Source organism: Sciurus vulgaris, assembly GCF_902686455.1.
Source record: "Sciurus vulgaris genome assembly, chromosome: 2".
Lineage (NCBI taxonomy): Eukaryota > Metazoa > Chordata > Mammalia > Rodentia > Sciuridae > Sciurus > Sciurus vulgaris.
The window spans coordinates 78,562,324-78,583,223 of NC_136462.1; the positions used below are offsets into that span (position 1 = coordinate 78,562,324).

General features: G+C 42.7%; 1 protein-coding gene, 1 long non-coding RNA gene and 1 gene segment (V, D, J or C); 1 reads left to right on the forward strand and 2 right to left on the reverse strand.

Moving 5' to 3' along the window:
* The window catches only part of LOC306654819 (T cell receptor alpha chain MC.7.G5-like), a 517,362-nt gene that overhangs the window by 75,932 nt on the left and 420,530 nt on the right, over positions 1–20,900 (reverse strand).
* On the forward strand, positions 651–6,179 carry LOC306654824. Its single transcript, XR_013762063.1, has 3 exons — positions 651–925; positions 1,179–5,103; positions 6,091–6,179. It is a non-coding gene; the product is annotated as an uncharacterized lncRNA (long non-coding RNA).
* LOC306654810 (immunoglobulin lambda-1 light chain-like) overlaps positions 4,001–20,900 on the reverse strand; it is a 63,286-nt gene continuing 46,386 nt past the window's right edge. Inside the window, exons 3-7 of the mRNA XM_079128702.1 lie at positions 10,894–10,964; positions 7,182–7,460; positions 6,587–6,652; positions 6,134–6,253; positions 4,001–5,066 (exon numbers count right to left, since the gene is read on the reverse strand). Of these exons, the coding sequence (XP_078984828.1) occupies positions 6,135–6,253; positions 6,587–6,652; positions 7,182–7,460; positions 10,894–10,964 (535 nt within the window). The 3' untranslated portion in view covers positions 4,001–5,066; position 6,134. The remainder of the gene's footprint in view (positions 5,067–6,133; positions 6,254–6,586; positions 6,653–7,181; positions 7,461–10,893; positions 10,965–20,900) is intronic.

Below are 20,900 nucleotides of genomic sequence, written 5' to 3' on the forward strand. Positions count from 1 at the left end.
AGCACTATCTCAGCAAGCTTGTACCCGCTCACGACAGGTCACACATTCTCTGCTTGAGGAGAATTTTCCAGTTGGAGCCAAGTGTGTACCGCAAAGGGCTCTCAGGATCAGGGCCTTCCCCCAAGCACCCAAATCAAAGATTTTCAAGGGTAGGACAGATTTTAGAAACAATCCTCTTCTCTTCCTTTTTACATAAGGGAGTCAGGGAATTATTTATTTGTTCCATTTGTTGAGTATTACAAAGGTACTGCTTCACTTGCTTCATTTATTGAGTTTTGCAAAGTGTTCCCTGCTGTGCCAGGTGCTGTGAGATGGGCTGCCCAAAGTGTGACTTGGGGGCTGGTGTACCAGTCTGTGACCAGAAGGTGCAGAATGGAGTGTGAATTACTTTATAGCAATGGGATATCCAAGAGTGTGATCACTGGATTTGCAGTTTCGGTCTTCCTCTCTTTCTCCTTCCTCCCTCCCTCTCTTTTTCTTTGTCTCTCTCTCTCATTTTCCCTTCATACCTTAAAGTAACTCATTTTTGTTGTCAAAAATTAGTTCAGGGGCTGGGGATATAGCTCAGTTGGTAGAGTGCTCGCCTTGCATGCACAAAGCCCTGGGTTCAATACCCACCACACACACACACACACACACACACACACACACACACACACACACAAATTAGTTCAGGTTGGAGGGGGACCAACATCACCATAACCACCAGTTTCCTTGGCATGCACATCTGCCTCAGAGCCTCAGCTCACTCAGTCACATGACCTCAGAGCTGCCTGCTTCCCTCACTTCCCTTCCAACCCCTTCCTGTCAAAGAGGTCTTAGAGATGGTCTTAGAGATTTCAGGAACCCTGCTTTATTCTATATCTTCTGCCCTGACACGAAAAAAAGATGATTCTTATTGCGGGCTTTAGCCTTTTGTTTTTCTGTGAGTGGATTCCTTTGTTGATGTTCATCTTATTCTACATCCCATTTCTCCTTCTCTGACTTGTGAAGGCTTGGCCTGTTTCTCTTGCACACTTGGTTTTGCAGTCATTCTCTGACTCTGACTTTCATTTGAATCTTTTTTTTTTTTTTTTTTTTTGTATCTCCCCATTGGGTTCCTTTGAGCTGGGGTTTGAGCTGCATTTGGTGCTTGGGGAGTACAGAATTCACTATTTTCTCATTTTTTCTCTTTTCAGACAAAGGCATGCTGTGTAGTCTGGTGACCCAGATTTCCACAGAGCAGACTGTGGCAAGTGGCAGTGAGCTAATGTTGCTCTGCACTTATGATACTAGCCTCTCAAATCCAGATTTATACTGGTACCGAAAAAGACTAGATGAGTCCTTTCAGTTTATCCTTTACAAGGATAACACCAGATCTCACTATGCAGATTTTGCTCAAGGCCGATTTTCTGTGCAGCACGGTCAGACCCAGAAAACCTTCCACTTGGTCATCTCCCAAGTGAGGATGGAAGACAGTGCCACTTACTATTGTGCTGTTGGATCACACGGTGATGCAGGTGCCCAGGAAGTCTGCACACAAACCTCTGGGGAACAGCTCAGCAGAGCTACCCCTCAGGGAGGGCCACAACCTTGACTTAGCATCCTTATTCTGGTCATTTTGTGTTCCAGCCTGGTCTTTAGAGGTGCCCTAAAGTGACTACTGACTGATAAAAGGTCTAATCACATCCACGGGAATACCCGGGCCTGTGAGGAGCAGCATCTCCCGGCTGACTCAGTGGGCCTTTATCATCTGAGCGACTTGTGTTGGCAAGGGAGAGCTGCAGGCTTGAGGGAGTATTATCGTTGTGACCCCAAGTCTGTGCTGTGTTTTCTGTGAGGGGATCAGAAGGGCGCAGGTGAAGGGCCAGCTTAAGGAGAGGTCATCAGCACTACCTTATTTTAATATCCATTATCATATTCATTATTAGGAATTGTTCTGTTTTCACTTTAAGAATCAAATTGGACACAAAATTAATTTACTTTAAAAACCTTTTCCTGCTTTCCCTTCTTTCTGTATCTTGTTATGTCTAGCTACCTTATTTCTTCTTGATATTTTCTGATACCTCCATTTTACTTACCATATTTGGAGAACACTTTTTTTTTTCTTTCTCTAAAGAGCATCAAGATTCTCCTACATAGTTGATTTCAAATCCCAGAATTCCAGTTTCCAAGGCTTTGAGTTTGGAGCTCAGTTGTTGTGCCCAACAGAGATCATTTCCTCCAGGGAAAACTGACTTGGTGATATTGAAATAGACATAGCCTCAGTCCCTGGGGCTCAGTCCCTCCTTCTACTTCTATTGGCTTTTCTGTCTTAAAAGAACTGTTAGAGTTAATAGGAGTAATCCTAGACATGGAAGAGACCCTAGACATTGTTTTACAGGAAATACACTGAAGTCCAGAGAAGTGGGGGACAAATATTGCCATTGCCTTTTAGCTGGTCACTAACAGGGATGCCGAGGTACACTTGCAGGGCTGTCTCCTGCAGATGCACCCCAGGAGGTTTTAGCAGTAGGCATTTTGGGCAGCAGTTTATCTGGCTCTTAAAAAGTAGTAGGCAGGGGCTGAGTTTGTGGCTCAGTGATAGAGTGTTCGACTGGCATATGGGAAGCACTGGGTTCGATCCTCAGCGCCACATATAAATAAATGAATAAAATAAAGGTTTATCAACATCTAAAAAATTTTTTTTAAAAAGTATTAGGCAGAAAATAACCACTGTATGGAACAATGGAAAGAGCATGGGGTGAGGGAGCCATAGGCCTTGGGCAAGTAGCTCTGTCTCCTGGGGCTTCTGTTCTGCTGCCTACTGAGTGCATCACAGCAATTACACATAGTAGCCCCAGATTTGAAGGCAGACGAATCTTCCCTGGCTTAAATCTCTTCTTTTTCTTTCTGTTTCTTTATGATACTGGGATTGAACTTAGTGGCACTTTACCACTGAGCTACCCCAGTCTTTTTAATTTTTTTTAAATTTTGAGACAGGATCTTGTTAAGTTGCTAAGGTTGGCCTCAAACTTGTGATCCTCCTGCCTCAGTATTTTAAGTGATTGGGATTACAGGCATGCACTATAGTGCCTGACCTTAAATCTTTGCTTGAGACCCCTTCTGGTGGAAGAAACCCATGGTTCTATGATGTATTAGGATATATATATATACACATTTTTCTGGTGCATAGGCCAGAGGATGGAGACTCTATGACTGTCCTAAAGTTCAATCTAGCTGATATTCAGACTGATTCCTTGTCTTCATTTTGGGGTACAGTGTGCAGAAATTTTGGACTGGTAGTCTCGAAGTCTTGTTTGTGCTCCCAGCTCTATCCCTGCCTCACTGAATGACTTTGGACAAGATACTTACTTCTTTGGGGGGGGGGGGTTGAATTTTTTCTATCTGCAAAATGAGGATGCATTCTTCTTCCTAGCAACTTCATAGAAATATTCTCATGTTACACAAGGTAATAGGAGTGAATGTTTTGGAAAAAGACATTTTTTCCATATACACGGTGAAGTAGCAAGGAATCTTTTGTTTTTCCCTGGACATCTAGGTATCCTAAACCTATTGACTCTTAGTGCACTAGGCCTCCTTTCCTTTGGCTTGTGAAGACTTAATGTGGGAGTTTGCAGTTGGTGGTGACAGGGGGAGTTGTTGGTGAAGGGAACCCTCTTGTAGAGTCATATTCCTTGCTTGGCACTCCACACAGGAGTGGAGGGAACCACAGCACTGTGTTGTTGGGGCTCTGCTCCTTGAGCCTGTGCACCTGGACAAAACTGTGACCTTGCTGAAGGTGGGAGTCCCAGGGCTCAACACCAACCACACTGAGGGCTTCACTGTTGTTACTGCTCTAATAGCAGCTGCTACAGCAGCAGGAAACTCACCGCTGCATCCCCCAGGCAGGAGCCTCGGGCTTGGGGCCCAGGAAGCTGCGGTATAACTTATAAGTGCAGTTTGGCTTTTGGCTGACTAATAGTGAGTTCACAGATCTGACTTTCCCCCCATGGTGGTCTGCAATGAATAAAGCCAGAAGTGAGGTGGCACACGAGGCAGTTTAATAAGTGCAACTGAGACAGGGGCTGAGAAGAAAGGCAGAAAACCATCAACGTTAAAGGCCAGACAAAACAATCAGTGTTCAACGATCTCAAACTCCCTGGGCACAGATTGGCAGGCAGGAGACAATACATATATTATTTTTACAGAGAAAGATAGAAGTCTCACTTCTATCCCTCCCTCCAAACACACTTGCATAATGAGTTGCTTGAAAGCAGGGCCTATATTTTATTCATCTTCTCTCAGTTCAGTGCCTGGGACTTAGAGGGTGTCGGTTGGTGTATGCTAAATTAGTTAACAGAAAGAAGTGCCTTTCCTTTGTATTTTATTCTGATTTTTTGCTAATAGAATAAGGAGTATTTAGGTGAGAGTTTAAAACCCCATTGTCTGTTTGGAGAGTATTAGGGACATCAAATGTAATTTCGTTTGTAAAGTACCAGGAGAAACAAAGTGCTGAAATTGACCCCCAACTCCTCACTGCCATGTAAAGTCTCTAGTGTGACTGCTGGAGCGAATACAGAGGGTGGGGTAAACTACAGGAGAGGAGGATGAGGATGCAGGTTTGGGATAAACCTAGTGCTGGGTTGAGCAGAGCCTTCCCCATGTAGGTAAAGGGACACTGCTTTACATAGAGGGCCATGTAGGCCCTCCTCCCAGGGCCTATTTTCCTCATGGAGAATGGAGCTGTTGACCTATTGGTTCCCACTTTCTGTTTCTGGAGGTAAAGAAAATAAAAAAGGAGAGAAATATTTTCAAAGTGTATCAGGTGCAGGAGTAAAATAAAATAGGTCCTATTTTTTTTTTTTTTTTTTTTTTTTTTTATGTCCTGTCACTTTATAAAGCAGCATGTAAAATAGTTAGGGCCATAAACTCTCATTCCCCAGGACATTTGTTTTCTACCAGGCTAAGAACGACGTGGAGTTGTTGCTTTTAACAGGAAATTGGTTTGGTTGGCAGCCATTTAAATAAGGCTGAAGCCTAGGAGACAGCATCTTCGAAAGCTTTTGGTTTCTTTCAGGCAGGGTAGCTTCCTCGTGCCAGTCAGCCTGCAAGTGAAGGAAAGTTGTTACAGGACCACAGTCAGTGAGTCTGGAAGGAGTCGTGGGGGTGATTTCCTTGGGACGGTGGGTACTTGCCATGCTGTGCCACTGCAGGCATTGCTAATAGATTGCATGTCACATGTCTCTTCTACACACAGCAACAGTCCAGCTAGTCTATCAGTGTCAGGAAACAAATTTGCTATCCTGTAGTCATTCTTAAAACCCAGGCCCAGAGAGGGGAAGAAATGTAGCTAAGGTAACATGGTGGGGTAGTGACAAAAGTAGGAGTAAAATTCAGTTCTTCTGACTCCTAGAATAGCACTCCTTATATAACCTTGCTCCCTGTGGTCCTGGGACTGTTAAAGTGGCAGGTGGGGCTACATACCCATTTGGGAATGACTGGATATGATGACAGTTTGGGTCAGACCAGTCCAACACTCTAAGTCCAGGGTTGTTCCTAGAATAGGAGCTGGGACTGACAAATATTTGGGTTATTGGAAAAAGAATAAGAGGTAGGAGCTTCATGGGCAAGCCTAGCCCCAGGTTTGAACATGTACTAGATTGCCTGAAAATGGAACACAAGTAACAGGCAAGTAGTCAACAACTCAGTCCCAACTTTGTGCAAATGCTGAGCAGCTAACAGTGAACTGTCCATTACTAATGGGGGTACATGTTCATTCCCTGAATGTTCTTCAGGTGAAGCTCTACTTATGGCCTTGCAAATAACCCATGGTCCCTTGACTGAAGAAACAAAATAGTGTTAAGAAGACTAATTCTCCTTATTTAGTTTTGATTTTCTCCCAGTGGTGGAAGTGGTAATTATTGGCTGGCATATTAGAAAAAAAATACCTTATAGTATATAACAGGTTTTGAGTCTGGCTTAAAATAAAAGGATAACAGGAGAGGGGATGTCATACTGAGTGGCTGAGATGGCCTGCCTCATTAATTCTAAGTATGTCTCTATGTGTTATTCCCTTCCCAGAGCTTCTTGGTTTCTTATCATTTCGAAACCTCTTTCTCCTATGTGCAGTATAACTTGGTTGGAGGTGGGATAAGAAGCAGCTAATTCTTACCTTAAGCGAAAAATAACTTGGCAGTCAAGAGGAAATTGATGGCAACGCTCTTAGCAAACAGCACTCGCAGTCCCAGCACTGTGAGGGACATCATGTTCACCTTCTCGGCGTGCACTGTGGTTGAACAAGGGTGAAGATGGTGGCTTTACAGGAGACCAAGTTCCCTTCTAGAAATGGGGTCTACAATACTGATGCCAGCCTGCCCCAAATCACAGTAGTTCTTTCTGCCTGCATGCTCAGCTTGGAGCTGGAGAGCACCCAGGGACCTCAGGCTGCTAGTTTTGGAAACTAGCACTGGCAGCCAGGCAAGTTCTGTTGGGAAAGTCAACCAACTGGTTTTCCCTTCTTTTGAAAAGTTTTTATTTTCATTTGCCATCTTTTTGGTCCCAGTTGACAACTACAGAGTTTACTTCCATCTTCAGTTCTTAAATTGGTGCTTTGACCTGAACTTACCTTTTGGTTCATGGCAGCTCTCTGAAGTTTGGTTAATGTTTTTAGACCCCTCTGCTTTTTGATTATCTGGAACAAACAGCAGTGGTCAAGGTTACATTGGCAACTGAGAGACTCAAAGGATTTTGGGGTTTTAAAAGTGGCTGAAACTTAAGGTAAATAAACTGAGAACCAGGGAGTATAACTTAGCTAAGGTCCTACGGCTGTTTACACAGCCAGCGTACCTCCTGTTCTGGGCTTTTTGGCACCAAAAGGCCAACATCCAGGCATGCTCTAACAGTGAAAGTAGAATTCTTAACCCTATGACAGATTGGGCTGCCCTATTTGGTGTTGGCCCAGATTGCACCTGAAACTCCAATGTCAGACTGTGGTAGCAGTCTTTACTGGTTGGTAAAGAGGAGAGATGTGGACGAGAGGAGACTTTATCTTAGATTCTACCTAGGGATGCAAGCATTTCCTTCCCAGTCAATGATGAGCACTTTTTTCCAGCATGATGATAAATTGAGGATGATCTCTCCAGAGTTCACATCTCTAACTTCTCTTTTCCCCCAACTTCCCTTCCCCAACAGTGTCCAGTCCCTTGAAACCAGATACCTACCAACTGAATCTGTCTTCAGTTCGAAGTCGGTGGAATGCACTGTTTCGTTGTTGTGTTGAACTGAACATGTCACTGAATTTGGATCTTCATACCGACCAAGCTTGACAGCACTGTACTTCCCACTCGGGGAGACGACTACAGCAGGGTCAAATTCTTCTATCTTCTTGGATGGTTTGAGACTTATATTTACATTCTTGGGATAGAAATCCTTCACCAGACAAGCAACATTTGTTCCATTTCTCATGATGAAAACGAATGGTTTGGTAGGAGGCTGAATTCCTGCAAACATCATCAACTTATTGCATGAGATGATGAATTACAACTTTACAGAAGTTAAACAATGGTGGCTACCTCAGTTCTCATGGGGTCCAACACTACAATCCAGAACTCCCTGCATTTTATTAATAGCCTGGACTTTTTAGAGAGTGAAATGAAAGGTAGTTAGTTTGACTTCTATTTAGGAGCTGCTAAGAGATAGGATTAGAAGCAGAGGGAGAAAATAACAACTACAAAGAAATTTCTGGATCATCTGGGTTTCAGTTACCTATGACCTTTTAATCAATTCTCTGGGCAATTAAATTCAGGCTACATATCTGCCTACATCGTTTGGTTTATTTCACATGCATGGACCCTTGCAGGGAAGATTGGGTTTGCTACTTATGCTTTGCATTGTGTCAACTGAAGAATCAAGGATCTGAGAAGGTCTGTATGATGGATTCAGACACTCTGAGGATGGCAGTGTTGGAGTCACTGCAGGGTGTCATCCCCATTTTATGAACTGGTAGGGATCTGCTGAATTTAAGTGGCATGTCTCTGCCTTCAGTATTTCATATTTATTCTTTTGGAAGGACCTGACTACTGTGCAATTTCTTTTGAGTCTTTAATCAGAGGATAGCAACTATTATTCTCAGAAAGTACTTACAGGCATAAAGCTGGCTTAAACTCGTTTCTTCTTGTATTATTCTAGGAGGAGCTGTGGAATGTTGGTCCCAGTAATTGGGTCCCCTACTGGCCTTGTCTTCTTTCATGCCTTTACCTTGAACTATCATCTATCTGATACTCCATGTATGCATCTTCTTCTTTCCTTAAAACTTAAAGTCTTGAAGCTTTGAGAAAGGTAGTAATGATTTTTTCACACTGTGCCTTATTGAAGTTTCTGAACTGTGATAAATTTTGTGTCCATGGAAACTTGGATTCATAGGCTATCTCAGAATATAGAAGGAGACTTGCTAGTACCTGAAGTCAGGAAAGAAAACCAACCTGAGCATGCAATCTGATGTATTTCCAATCCTAAACTTTATTTCTGATTTTCCATATTAATTACTCCTATGAATATGGTTTAGTATTGATAACTTTGGAGTGTTTGACTTCTTGATATTAAATGAAAAATATGTTGAATTCTAGCGTACTTTTATTTTCTGCGTTCTATAAGCAAGACATTAGGTATTACTAAATGGAGTGTCTTGATAGTGAATGTGTAGACAGGGAAGAAATGATTTTTCTAGTGCTCTACCCAGAATCTGGATTTGAGCTTCTGCCGTGTGGCTCATGACTGTGGAACTAGAACAGATGGCCTAGTTGCAGCTTGGTGGGAGGGAGTGATGGCTGGTCAGGAGGTTCCTGCTGAGCATCACTTGGTAGATGGACTTGGCTGATCAGGGCTTTTCTAGGGAATAAGCTGTTCAGAGAAACCTCCTCATCCCTGCTATCACAATTCTCTGTTTTTCCTCTGCCAAGAAGCTCAGCCAAAAGACTATTCTTTTCCAATCACTCAGGGCTAGAAACTCATTCCAAAGAATTGGATTCCTTTTTGGCTTTAGTTCTAGACAAGAGGGGAGATGGGGATTTTTTCAAAGGGCTTTCCTGGAACTGGCTTTCAACCTGCATGAGAAAACCTTCACTGTTCTGTTTCCTTGCATAGCTGAAGACCCTGATAGCAGAAACCGATAACCCTAGTGCTAACGGCTGGAAACCACAGGCCTCACCGCCACTCACCTCCCTTCACAACTACGGTATTTCTTGCTCGCTATCCTGCCTTTGGTTTGAGACGTAGGATGGCTGGTTTTCAAGGGAGTTATGAGTTAGAAAGGATATTTGCCCATAAGAAGGAAAACCCAAACAACAAACTCCCAAACGGCAACAACAAAACCCTCAAACACTGTCTCCTACTCTGATTTATTTGGACAGTAAAGGCTTACTTGGGACTTAAAAATCTAAATTAATCATGCAGTTGCCAATGATCAAGTTGGGCTGGGGCGATTGGTTTCAAATAATTTTTTTTTTTTTCTTCAGTATTGGGGATTAAGCCCAGGGGCACTCTACCACTGAGCTACATTCCCAGTTCCTTTTATTTTTAATTTTGATACAGGGTCTTGCCAAGGCTGGCTCGAATTTGTGATCCTCCTGCCTTAGTCCACCAAGTTTCTGGGATCCAATAGTCAGCAGCTCAGAAAGAACGTAATGCACTGATTTTTTAAAACATTTTTTCTTCAGACTCTCTTTTTAAATTAATGTCTATATGTTCAAAATAATTGAAAGAAAAGTGTTATATTTGATCCATTCTTTGGTATCATGGTAACCAAAGAAAAGGCTATCTGAATGAACTGAACCTTTTGTTTAAAAATATAAAGAGAATGCACTCAATGTAGTTGTCATATATATCCTTGTTGCTCTTATATTTGACTTAAACAAAATTTGAAGTTGTATAAAATTTAAGACAAGATTTGAATCTTATGTAAGATTTAAAAGAAAGTTTTAATTGTTTATCTTCTGAGAATAGTCTCACTTCTTGTTCCATGAATATAATTAAATTTCAATATGTGTTTAGAGTGAATTTGGACTATTGTTATTTTATTTTCACACTTTCCTTTTTTTATGAGTACTAATACAATGCTAAGATTATGTGCTGGTAACAATACAAAAAGAAGTACAAACCCTTCCTGAACAGTTTTTCTAAATTTATGATGTTAGATATCTTCTGTTTTAGATTTACATTAGAAGTCTTTCCTGGTCCTCTAAGAATCCCAACATCTGTAATCAATATTGCTCAGAATTTCAAGACTGTCTGCCAATATAAAATTTAACTTAAATTCTGAAAGTTTCCTATAACTGATCCAGATCTGAGTCTCAGGAGTGTATAGTAATCATGTGAAACAGAACTTAAAGACCATCAGGATTACTCTCTCTCTCACTACCCCAACTCAGACAGAGATGAGACAGGTCAGGGAAGGTTGTCAGATGACTGTTACCTGCCTTTAAGTTGGATAACTTAACTCCCAGTTAATGTTTCTCCAAGATCTTCCAAGCTGCAGAGCATTTGTGAGTTGCAAGGAGGTATGCATATTAGCCAAGGATGTTTAAGATCAAGCAACTTCCTGGAGAATTTGGGCCAAAGTGTTCCTGCCACTATCTTTCCTGCACCTGAATACTCTATTAATACAATTTTTTTCAGATTATATTTTCTGGGTTACACTGAGGATTTCAGCAATAAGTGGGGACTATGGTTTTAACATTTATATATTTAGAAATGAAAATAGCTACAGAGCTACTTTAGTGGCTCAGTGTCTTCACTCTGGCCCACATTTCATCTCTGTACCACTCCATCTCCCAGTTATAAGTTAATCTACTTGCTATAATTTATGTTAACTGGATGGCAGCCCTAGCCCCAGGGCTCAAATTATTCATAGAAATATAGGGGAAAAAATCAACTCACTGGGTTCCACGAAGAGTTTGGTGCCAGTTCCAAAAAACATCTGTCGGGTGTCCCAGGAGCACATTGTGACACTGCCTTACATGTAACCAGCCCAGGGCTGGTCCTGGGGCCTAGGCTCAAACATCTGTGCCCTGCCTCCCCAGCCTGGTGTCTCAACCTAGAGACCCTGCAGCTCAGAGAACTACAAAGCTGCCCTTGATGAGACCAGGGGCCGAGTAGAGTCTCAGTTCCCTTTGAAGCTAATAATAGTTGAACTGCTGATGGGAAACTGAGCTCAAAGTCCCCATCTAAGAGACACTGGAACAGAGTTGAGACAGGTCAGGGAAGGTTGTCAGATGACTATTACCTGCCTTTAAGTTGGATAACTTAACTCCCAGTTTATTGAGAGGGCTCTCCAAGAAGAACACAATAGTTTGATGTAGGGCTGGAGCACTGGATAGTGACATTTCTTACTATGAACGCTAGGCCAAGGAAAGGAGGGCTGAGCAACAGATCCTGTTCTCGTTCTCTGGTTCCCTTCTCTTGGGTTGCAAATGCTGGTTTTTGATTAGAAACCTAATTTTTCTCCATCACTCACAGTGAGTCTCACAATAATAAAGAATCTGCTTTCAAATTCCCTGAGCCTCATGAAAGTCTTTCTAAGGACCTGAGGGTTGAGTAAGAAATTGGTTGCTGTTGGGGGATCCCACTGGTGCTCTGAGTGGTGGAAGAAGGTCAGAAAAGCCAGGGCTTACTTTGGTTTGTTCATTTTTGTTTTATAATTTCTCCTGACTCTGGATCCAGATCTGAGTCTCAGGAGTGTATAGTAATCATGTGAAACAGAACTTAAAGACCATGAGGATTACTCTCTCTCATTACCCCAACTCAAGAGTCTAGAGCAAGAGCTGGGCAAAGGAGAGTGACAGCTGTGTAGGGCCATTATTTGCTGTCAGAACTTTAAGGACTGGGGACTGGATTTGAAATTTTCACTTTCCCCACTTGAGCTTCCCATCATCATATTACACTCCATCTCTGCAGGAAGGCAAAACCAGAGAAGCAAATGGAGCATCCTTGGGAAATGTGGTCAGTGTCCCAACAGAGAAGCTAAGCATCAGTTTCATCAATTTTCTTTTTCCCTAAGACTCCCAAAGGCACAGCCTCAAGATTTGATTCTAACACTGCAGATAATTCTGAATTTCAAGTGGAAATGATTTAAAGGGAAAATGAAACACAATACTTTTTGCTCAGATGCAATTTGCCAAACATCAATCAGACTGCAATCAGCAACAACATGATTCTGTCTCCCTCCTTCTTTTCATTGTTCTAATCTCTCTCCCCTTAAAGATAAGAAAATTCACCAAATTCTACTATTTCTCTGAAAGAAACAGGCAATGAAAAACTCCTACAAGTTCATATTATCCTTTCAGAAGCACAGGTCACTGTTGGGATTATTAGATGTCCTCACCACATTCATGTTCCTTTCCTAATACTTTATTCCCTCTGAAATAAACAAAATTGATGTCTAACCATGCAGGAAGAGACACCTGTCCCATTGGAATTCTCATTTTGGAAATCTTCCAAAATATTATTGTTCTCTGACCTGGTCCCAGTGATTGACTGCTGGAGGCAAAGTATGTGAACATTGCCCCTGGATTTCCAAACGCTGGAGCAGGTTACCAGTGGACATTGTCTCCAGGAGAGCATCATTACTTCTCTATTGCTCTGAAGTTGGTGGCTGTGTTTCTACATCAGATGTGGGTTCCTGGACCCTTGTGCAGAGTTCCCACATTCAGGGATAACAGGAGGTGAGCATGTAACTGCTCTCTGCAGACCCAGGCTAGGGTGGGACCTTGGGGATCATTTAGTCTGAAGAAGCTAAGATTATTTAATGCAAATTCTCAACAACAACAACAAAAAAGGACAAAGGCAGAATTGGCTTCTGAGAGAAAGAGAGAGAGAGAGAGAGAGAGAGAGAGAGAGTCTTTTTATTTAACTCTTTCATAATATTTCTCTTCTAACACTCCTTCCTATGCTGGGACCATGACTCTTTTCCCTCATAAACAGTGGAGAGACCCTCCTGATCTAGAGCTTGCTAATTCATCATTCACAGAGGTCAGAACCAGAAACCTGACCTAGGAATTTTTTTAGATGATTGTAGAAAACTTATTAATACCAAGCTTTAGAACAGAGTTTCCAAACATACACAGAGTATTTTCTTAGCAGAAACCTCATATGTTTTCCCTCAACTTTTACCTTGACTCTTTGCAACAAACAATGGATTTCTAATTTATAATCTCCCAACTTCCCCAGAAGCTCCATTCATTCAGTACTGGGCTCCAACAACTCTTAACACCTAGCTACGATAACTCGAACAACTTACGTGGCTCCACGGTGAGTTCAGTACCGCTTCCAAAGATGAGCTGTGCAGTTCAAGCACGACTCTAGGCCTCAGCACAAAAAACCTTGCCACTATTTGCCCCTGTCAGTCTAGTTCATCTGTTTGGAAGGGGGTGGGTGGAGCAGGATGAGGGCAGCTGGAGACAGAGCTTTGTAAGGGTTTCTGAGGTCTAAGCATTATATTTTGGCAGCTTGTTTGATGTCTATTATCTTCTGAGTGTCAACATTTAGGAAAGTCCCTAGTTTTCTGCTATTATTTTCTCAACCTGCTATTTCTTACTTTCACATGTTGCTTTAGGATCATATATTTGCAGGGAGAAAAGAATCATTTTGGTTTTTCTGTGAGCTGCCAAATGGTCATTGCGAGCAGAAACATAACTGTAAGGTTCAAGTTAAGTCAATCACAACAGGACTGTGCCTCAGTTGGAAGGGGAAGGGCATGATGGCTGGAGAAGCACCACTGACTCAGAAAGCTGGGGGACCAGCCAAAGGATCATAATAATCCTAGGCGACTACCATGCGTATAAATACTTTACTACTTGACAAACGACTGGTGTCTGTACTACTTCAACAAACACTGTAACCAACTCCATGAGGCATATTATTAGATCTGTCTCACAGATGATGCCTCTGTAGGTAAAAGTGGGTAAGGCAGTGAGGGCTGAGTTGGGCTTCACTCTCAGGTCTCTGGAGTTCCATCCATTGAACCAGAGTAATAGGTGACACCTTAGTAACCTCAGCTGTCACCTGTCCAAACCTCTGTGATCACACAAGGGCTAATTAACAGTTACAGAGAGAGTTTTGATCTCTTTCCAGTGCTTTTTTTTTTTTTTTTTTTTTTTTCCTTTAAATCACAGATTTTCCCCTGGGTCATTGGACATTCACACCACTGGACTCCCCTGCTTTGCCTACCAAATTATTTCTAAGACTTGGTCTGGGGAATCACCAGGATTACAGTGTGTCAAAGCCAGAAGACATCTTGGAAATCTTTCCATCTAACTACAGAAGAGTTCCATCATTTAAAGAGAAGGATTGGAACTTGGCCTGTGTTTTGGCTTAAAGGCTCTTCCTTCCACCTCACACCGGCACGTTGGGAAAGACTGTACTGTGGGGTGTGGTCATGGGTATGGTCTAGAACTGTGCCTGGTGAGTACACAGATGGGGAGGAAACTGCTTCTCTAGAGTAGGTCAGGCTGAGGGAAGACAATGAAGGTGTCAGGAAGGACAGTGGATTAAGAGGGTTTGCTGGAGCACACACCCTAGCCTGGATTTGATCAGAAATCCAGTCCCTGTCCCTTAAACCATCCCTTGCTAAATTACCCACTGGAAGAATTTTTCAAAAACCTGAGAACTATTTCCTAATCTGGAGATTTAGGGAAATATTTAATGAAGACAATCTCCAAATATAGTAGTCACAAGAAAGAAAAGTAAATTGCTTATGTTGTTCTAACTGCAAATAGTTTCCTTTGCCAGAGATCAGTATTTTTCTACAGCTAATAAACCTAATCCAAAAACCACTTTACTTTTCTAATTATGCAACTCACCCTGGCCCCAACTTCCAAGTCATGTGATATCCATAAGATGGGATTCTCTGTCTTATCTGGTCCAATGTCTGTTTCCCCTAGTCTTAGGGACTGTGCTTCATGTCAAAGCAACAGAGGACTCCTGGGTCACAGAGACATTCAAGCTTTTCTCCATGTTATAGTCTGACAGAATTCGTGTTCTGCATGAGAGACTATAGACTGGAAAGGAATTTTTGCTTTGATTTGGGATAAGGAAGGATGAAATGGTGGTCCTAGAGCCGTGGTTCTTAGCCTCTGGATGACACCTAGGGGGGCAAAGGCCTAGTGGGTTATGTCCTCCACTCATTCTAACCTTGCATTATTGAAATTCCATTTCCTATCCAGTTGGAGCTTTGTACTGTGCAGTAGACAGACTTTTCAGTACATAATGGAATTTGGTTCTTTGGTCCACTTTAATAATATGTCCATGAATACTAAATTTTAGCAAGCTGTAAGTGCCACACTCACACCTAGAAGTGACAGTTAAATTAGCTTCTGTCATATATAAAAATCAGTGTCTATGAGATTGTCTATATGTCACTCAAAAAACCAAGGAGGAACTGCATTTTCAGATCAGTACTGAACTCATAAAGCACTTGAGAATCACTAAATGGAGGGTGGTTCTCAGCTGTGGTGAAGCAGGAGGATGTCAGGAGATCTGAATCTGTCTCTTGTGACCTTGGCTGAGCTACTGAAGTTCACTGAGCTTTATCTGCCTCTTATAAAATGAAGATACTGTCCTCTGTGTTGGTAGGTTGTAAGATTAAATAAAAGGATGTACATAAAGCATTCCATAAACTAGAAAGCCCCAATGTAATTATTAGAATATTCATTAGGTTTAGACTCAGAGGAAATGTTTTATTTGAAGCAGGGGGATGTAATTTCACTAAAAGCAGAACTCCTCCACAGGGAGGACTGTTAGGAGAGGTTGCAGAGGGAGAAGAAGTTCTTTTTCTTGGTGTTCTTTGGTGATGGTGCCCACTTCAAAGGGTCATGGGTGAGGACTGGAATCCAGCTTTCTGCCTTACCTGATCTTTTCGCTAAGTCAGGTGTGGCTTCTATTTTACTCTCCAGTCTTCTCTCTCAACTCCAAAACTAGAAGTCCTTACATTGGCCTACCAGTCACACTTCCCCACCCGCATTACCATTCTGACCTCATTTTCAAATTCTCCCCTTGGCTCTCTCTTCCCTCCAGCCATGCAGCCTCCTGACTGTTCCTCACACACTCCAGGCAGCCCCATGCCCTCTGTCTGGAAGAGCAATTCCTCCAGAGAGCTGCTGACTCACGCTGCCACCTCCTCAGGTCTCTGTTCAAATGTCATCTCTCCAATGAGGCCTTCTGTGACTCCTCTAAAACTGCACACTGCTCCTTCCCACTAAGGTTCTTTATTCTACTTTCCTGCTTAATTTTTTTTTCACAAAGCTTATTGCGACCTAAAATAGTATATATTTTACCCTCTGTCTTTTGCCATTAAAAGTAAGCTCCAACAAGGCACGGATTTCTCTTTTGTTCATGCTGATTTCTTGGTACTTAGAATAGTTCTTGGCACATAGGGACAGTGACATGTCACAGGTTAGGACTCAGGTTTGGTCCTGTAGGTTTCCAGCTGACTTCCATTTCTGTTAACTTTTGCCTTAACCACAACTGACTTATCCTCTGATTGATTGATTGATTGATCGATGAATTCATTCACTCCTGTAACAAACATTTATTTAGTGCCTTGAATGTATTTGTGGATATAGTAAGGAACAACTTAAAAGTCTTTGCCCTCCTGGAGCAAGGGAGACAGATGATAAATCAATATAAAGTTTCAGGTGGAAAAGAGGACTATAAATAATAGAACAGGAAAAGGGATCTGCAGAATGACAGGTTGGGGAAGACTTTACTGGAAGTGACATTTGAGTATAGACCTGGAGGAGGAGGGAAGAAAGCTATACTGAGTCTTTGGGAAGAAATGGAGAGGGATGTGCTGGTGTGAAGGCTTGTTCTAAGACAAGCTCATCATGAGTGAGAGAGGATGCCAAAGACGGCAGGCCCAGGGCCTGTGGCTGGGAGCAGTGGGAAACTTATCTTTTGGAATTTTGGAAACATACTGATGAGCCCAGGATTGTATGGGTTCCTCTCCCTTGGGGAAAAGAGATGCACCAGTCATCATCTGGACCTTACATGATTAGGGACTCTCAGGCCCTGGGGTACAATGTGAGGGATGGACCTCTCCAGGCTCCTTCTGGTTTTGGCATGGGGGCAGGAGTCCCTCCTTGATGAAGAAGGGTGGCAGCTGGAAGGGAAGCTGCATAACTGTTGCTTCAGATTCAGTTGGAGTTTATTAGAAGCCTGAGGGACAGGTTGGACAAAGCAGGAAGGGTTTTTCCTTCTACCGGGACTGTAGCCCTGATAGAAGAGCAGAGAACTTACAAGCACAGATTCTGGAGTCAGACAGATGATTCAAATTACAACTTTGCTAAGCTGCGTGATCTTAGGGAACCCCTCTGAGATTGTTTTCTGATTTGTAAGTTGCAAGTAAAGGTAACTAGTCCCACATGATCATCGTGAGGACTGAATAAATGACATTCATAAAGTGCCTAGCCCTGTGGTCTGACATATGGTGGGCACTCAAGAAATGGTAGTTGAAGTAATGATGAAATTTAACAATAGCAGTCTAAGCCCATCTCCTGGCCCATTTCCATGAAGAAGTTTCTGATGATGGTGGCCTTTTTCTAAACTGCCATTGTCATGCACAAGGGCGCACACGTCCATTGTGGCACCTCGCTGTGTGCTGTGTGGTCCTGTTCTCTGTTTCTGTTTTATGAAGTTAAATGGTATCCCCAGTCTTTCTCTATCTAGAGGGTTAAAATGTGCAGTGGGATCTATGGCAAAGGGTTTGTATAGACCTGTTCTGTTAGTGTTATGCTACCTGGGAGCCCTGCAAATACGAACTTGAAAGATGCTCCTGAGGAAAGAATGCATCAAAAGAAGGTAGACTTCTGGGAAGATAAAGCCTGGTTACAATGATGTCTCTTTAATCCACTATCAGTTGGCTAAAAATGTAGGCACCTTTCAAAGATAGTCTGGATGCTCCTAATCTTTTCATTTTAAAGAATGATGGAATGTACCTGTTCAGAGTTTTCCAGACTTTAATTAATCACATCTCCTTTTTCAGGACTATAATCCATCTGTTACAATTTGCTAAACAATTTTCCTTGAATTTACTCACTCTTTAACTTCTAAGTTAACTTACAAGGAAACTTTAAGTCATATGGGTTTGATGACTTACTTGTACTATTCTGATTTCTATTAAAAGAGCAATTCAAAAGAAAAAGTCTGTCTGTGGCCCATCTAAAATCAGATGCTGTGCATGCCCCACTCAGAGAAGTTGTGGTCCAAGTAAATCAGTAAATAGAGGAACTTAATTCATTAGGAAGAACTTGGTGAAAAGGAGGTCAGGGAAATCAGCCACTAACATTTTGGGGAATGTGCATAAAATATTACATTAGCAAGAAGTTGTGAAGTCAAAAATATATAAAGGGTGCAAGTGCCTGAATTACTCCAATTTACAAAGTCTTACTAAGATTTTTATTATTATTATTTTTTAAATGCGAATTTCTCTGCTCTGCCTCTGCTAGCATAGCGTTGGCCCCCACAGTGCGTGGCCTGGAAATGCCTGCCGAGGCTTGTCCTTTTCCTTCCTCTGTCCTCAACACTCTGCCTCCTTCACTTTATACACCCAGGACTGTCCTCTTCTAGATTATTCTCTGAGGAGCCTATCCCATTGCATTCTTCCATCCTGCTTCTCTAAAGCCTTCTCTTGCCTTAGAAAACATGTTGAATGTCAAAGCGCTGGAGAGTGTTGTTTCTTTTCCAGTAGCCAGTTTGGCAGATATGGGACCACTGACCCCCATTGCTAGACTTCTCTAGGACCTTTGAAATTGTTTTTTTTTTTTTATATTGTTTTATTGCATTCTCTGGCTTAAGATATGCAGTAATTTGAAACTGCTGCCAAGTAGAAACCACTTTAAAAAAAAAATTCGCAAAGCAAGACACTACTGAGTTCCAATTTCACTTAAGTGACAACAAAAGATGCTTTCTGTGTTGAGCACAATCCTTCAACAACGTCAGCACTGATTCCTTTATAATAGTTAATTAGTGAGTGGCACCATATCCTGTTTGTGGGGCGAATGGACAGCAAGAGTCCTGCGGGACCTTCTGCTGGCTGTGTCCTACAGACTTCAAAGCACTTTTTAGTTGGAAACATTACACATTCACTTTGTTCTGTCTGGAATCTGGTCTCGCTGGGAACCACAACCATTTTTCTCCCTAAAAGCCAAATTTTAAACAGCTCAAACAACAAGAAACGAATGTCTGGAACACCTTCCTTCCTTCTAAAGAGAAATGTAGCAACACGTTTGCAGCAAATGATCACTTCTCTGGCTATACCCTCCCTCCCAGGGAACTGGTGTAGTTCTGTGCTCTCTTGGGAGCTGGTGTTTGGCCTATGGAAGGTCAGAATCGCTCATATTTGAACCACTTTAACAGGATCACCTGGCTCAGGTCAACCTCATTCCAGGTCCATTCTGACTTTGCTTGGGGATTTGGACCAGTGACCCTTGTTTCTTTAGCCTGACAGCATCCCATGTGTTGGGCAGAGTTCTCTCTGGTTCTTTGGAGTTGTATGGGTTCTTTTACATCCCCAAATTCCACTTTTTGGTGATACCTTCCCCTGACTCCTGTGGAGGAGTTAAGCGCCGTTCACATCCTCCTCCTCCCTGGAGTCCTCCTGGACGCTGTTAGTGCTATGTGTGCTATCTGTACCCCTTTCACATTCTCCTCAGATGGAGGATGCCTTAACCCCAAATTCCAGACAAATGGGTTACTTACTTGGTTCCACAGTCACGCGGGTTCCTTGTCCAAAGATGAGCTTGTCAGTAACACAGTTGTTGAAGGTGATCCAAAAACCTCAGCTGCATTCCCACCTCCCTCCTTCCCATGAGCTTTGGGGCTGCAGGCTCTTTCATGCTCAGTTCCTTGAAAGATGGCACTTGCTGCTCATCTAACTGGCTTGTGATGATTTAATAACTCCAGGTAGGGGAAGATTTCCTTTTGGGAGGCTGTTGTCTGAGGATAGCAGGGAGCACACGTGCCTGTGGTGAATGTTTCCAGCACAGTGGCTTATGAAGTTCTCTGAGCTGTTGCTTTTTGTGTTTTAGATTGCTCTCATTTCCTAGACCCAAGCCTAACTCTGTCTCAGAAAGCTGCCACCATCAAGGTGTCGAGTCTTAGAGTTCTTCAATCCTCCAGAGTCGAGACCTTTACCATCACCAGTATGGCTTTAAGCTCAGATAATGTGTGGCACAAAGGCAGACAGGGTGGCATGAAGCACTGATCAGGTATGGGTGATCGCCTACAAACAAACAGATGTCTCTCTAACTCCACCTTCCCAAACTGCAAAAGTCAAGTGCTCAGGCAAATCTCTTTAGGGACTTGGGTTCAGAAATTCCACATGAAATGGCTCATATAACTCTATTTTGCAACAGAATCAACATGAAAGTGAGACAGAAATCATTTTTAAACAAACACCTATCTGTATTCCCCATATGTGCTCAAAGAAAAAGTTGTAATGTCATTTTCACCCAGGGAAGAACAGCAGCAAGTGAGACCAGCAGCTGGGGTCATCTTCCTTGTCCAGTCGACTCCTTGGCATCCTTTCTGGGCTACAGACCCTGAGAGAAGGTGGCCTGCCCTGTTTATCCCCTGTAGCGCCAGACCCAGGCTGAGGTTTCCCCAGGGAAATGGCGCTTGTGTGCCTGCAGTTTTTGTACAGGTCTCTGTGGGTTTTGTAGCACTGTGTATATCCCCCCAATCACAGTGCTACAGAGCTTTACAAAAATCTCCTCTGGTTTCACAGCATAGGCTTCTGAGATCCCGCGGAGCCAGATGTTTTCTTGAAATCATGCTCTAGCAAGATCAAAGGGGTTGGCAGCTAGCTTAGGTCAGGCTGGTCCAGGTGCTTCTGTCTGAGGCACTCTGCCCCTCTGTCGAGATCTGCCCTGGGGTGGTGACTAGAATGGACT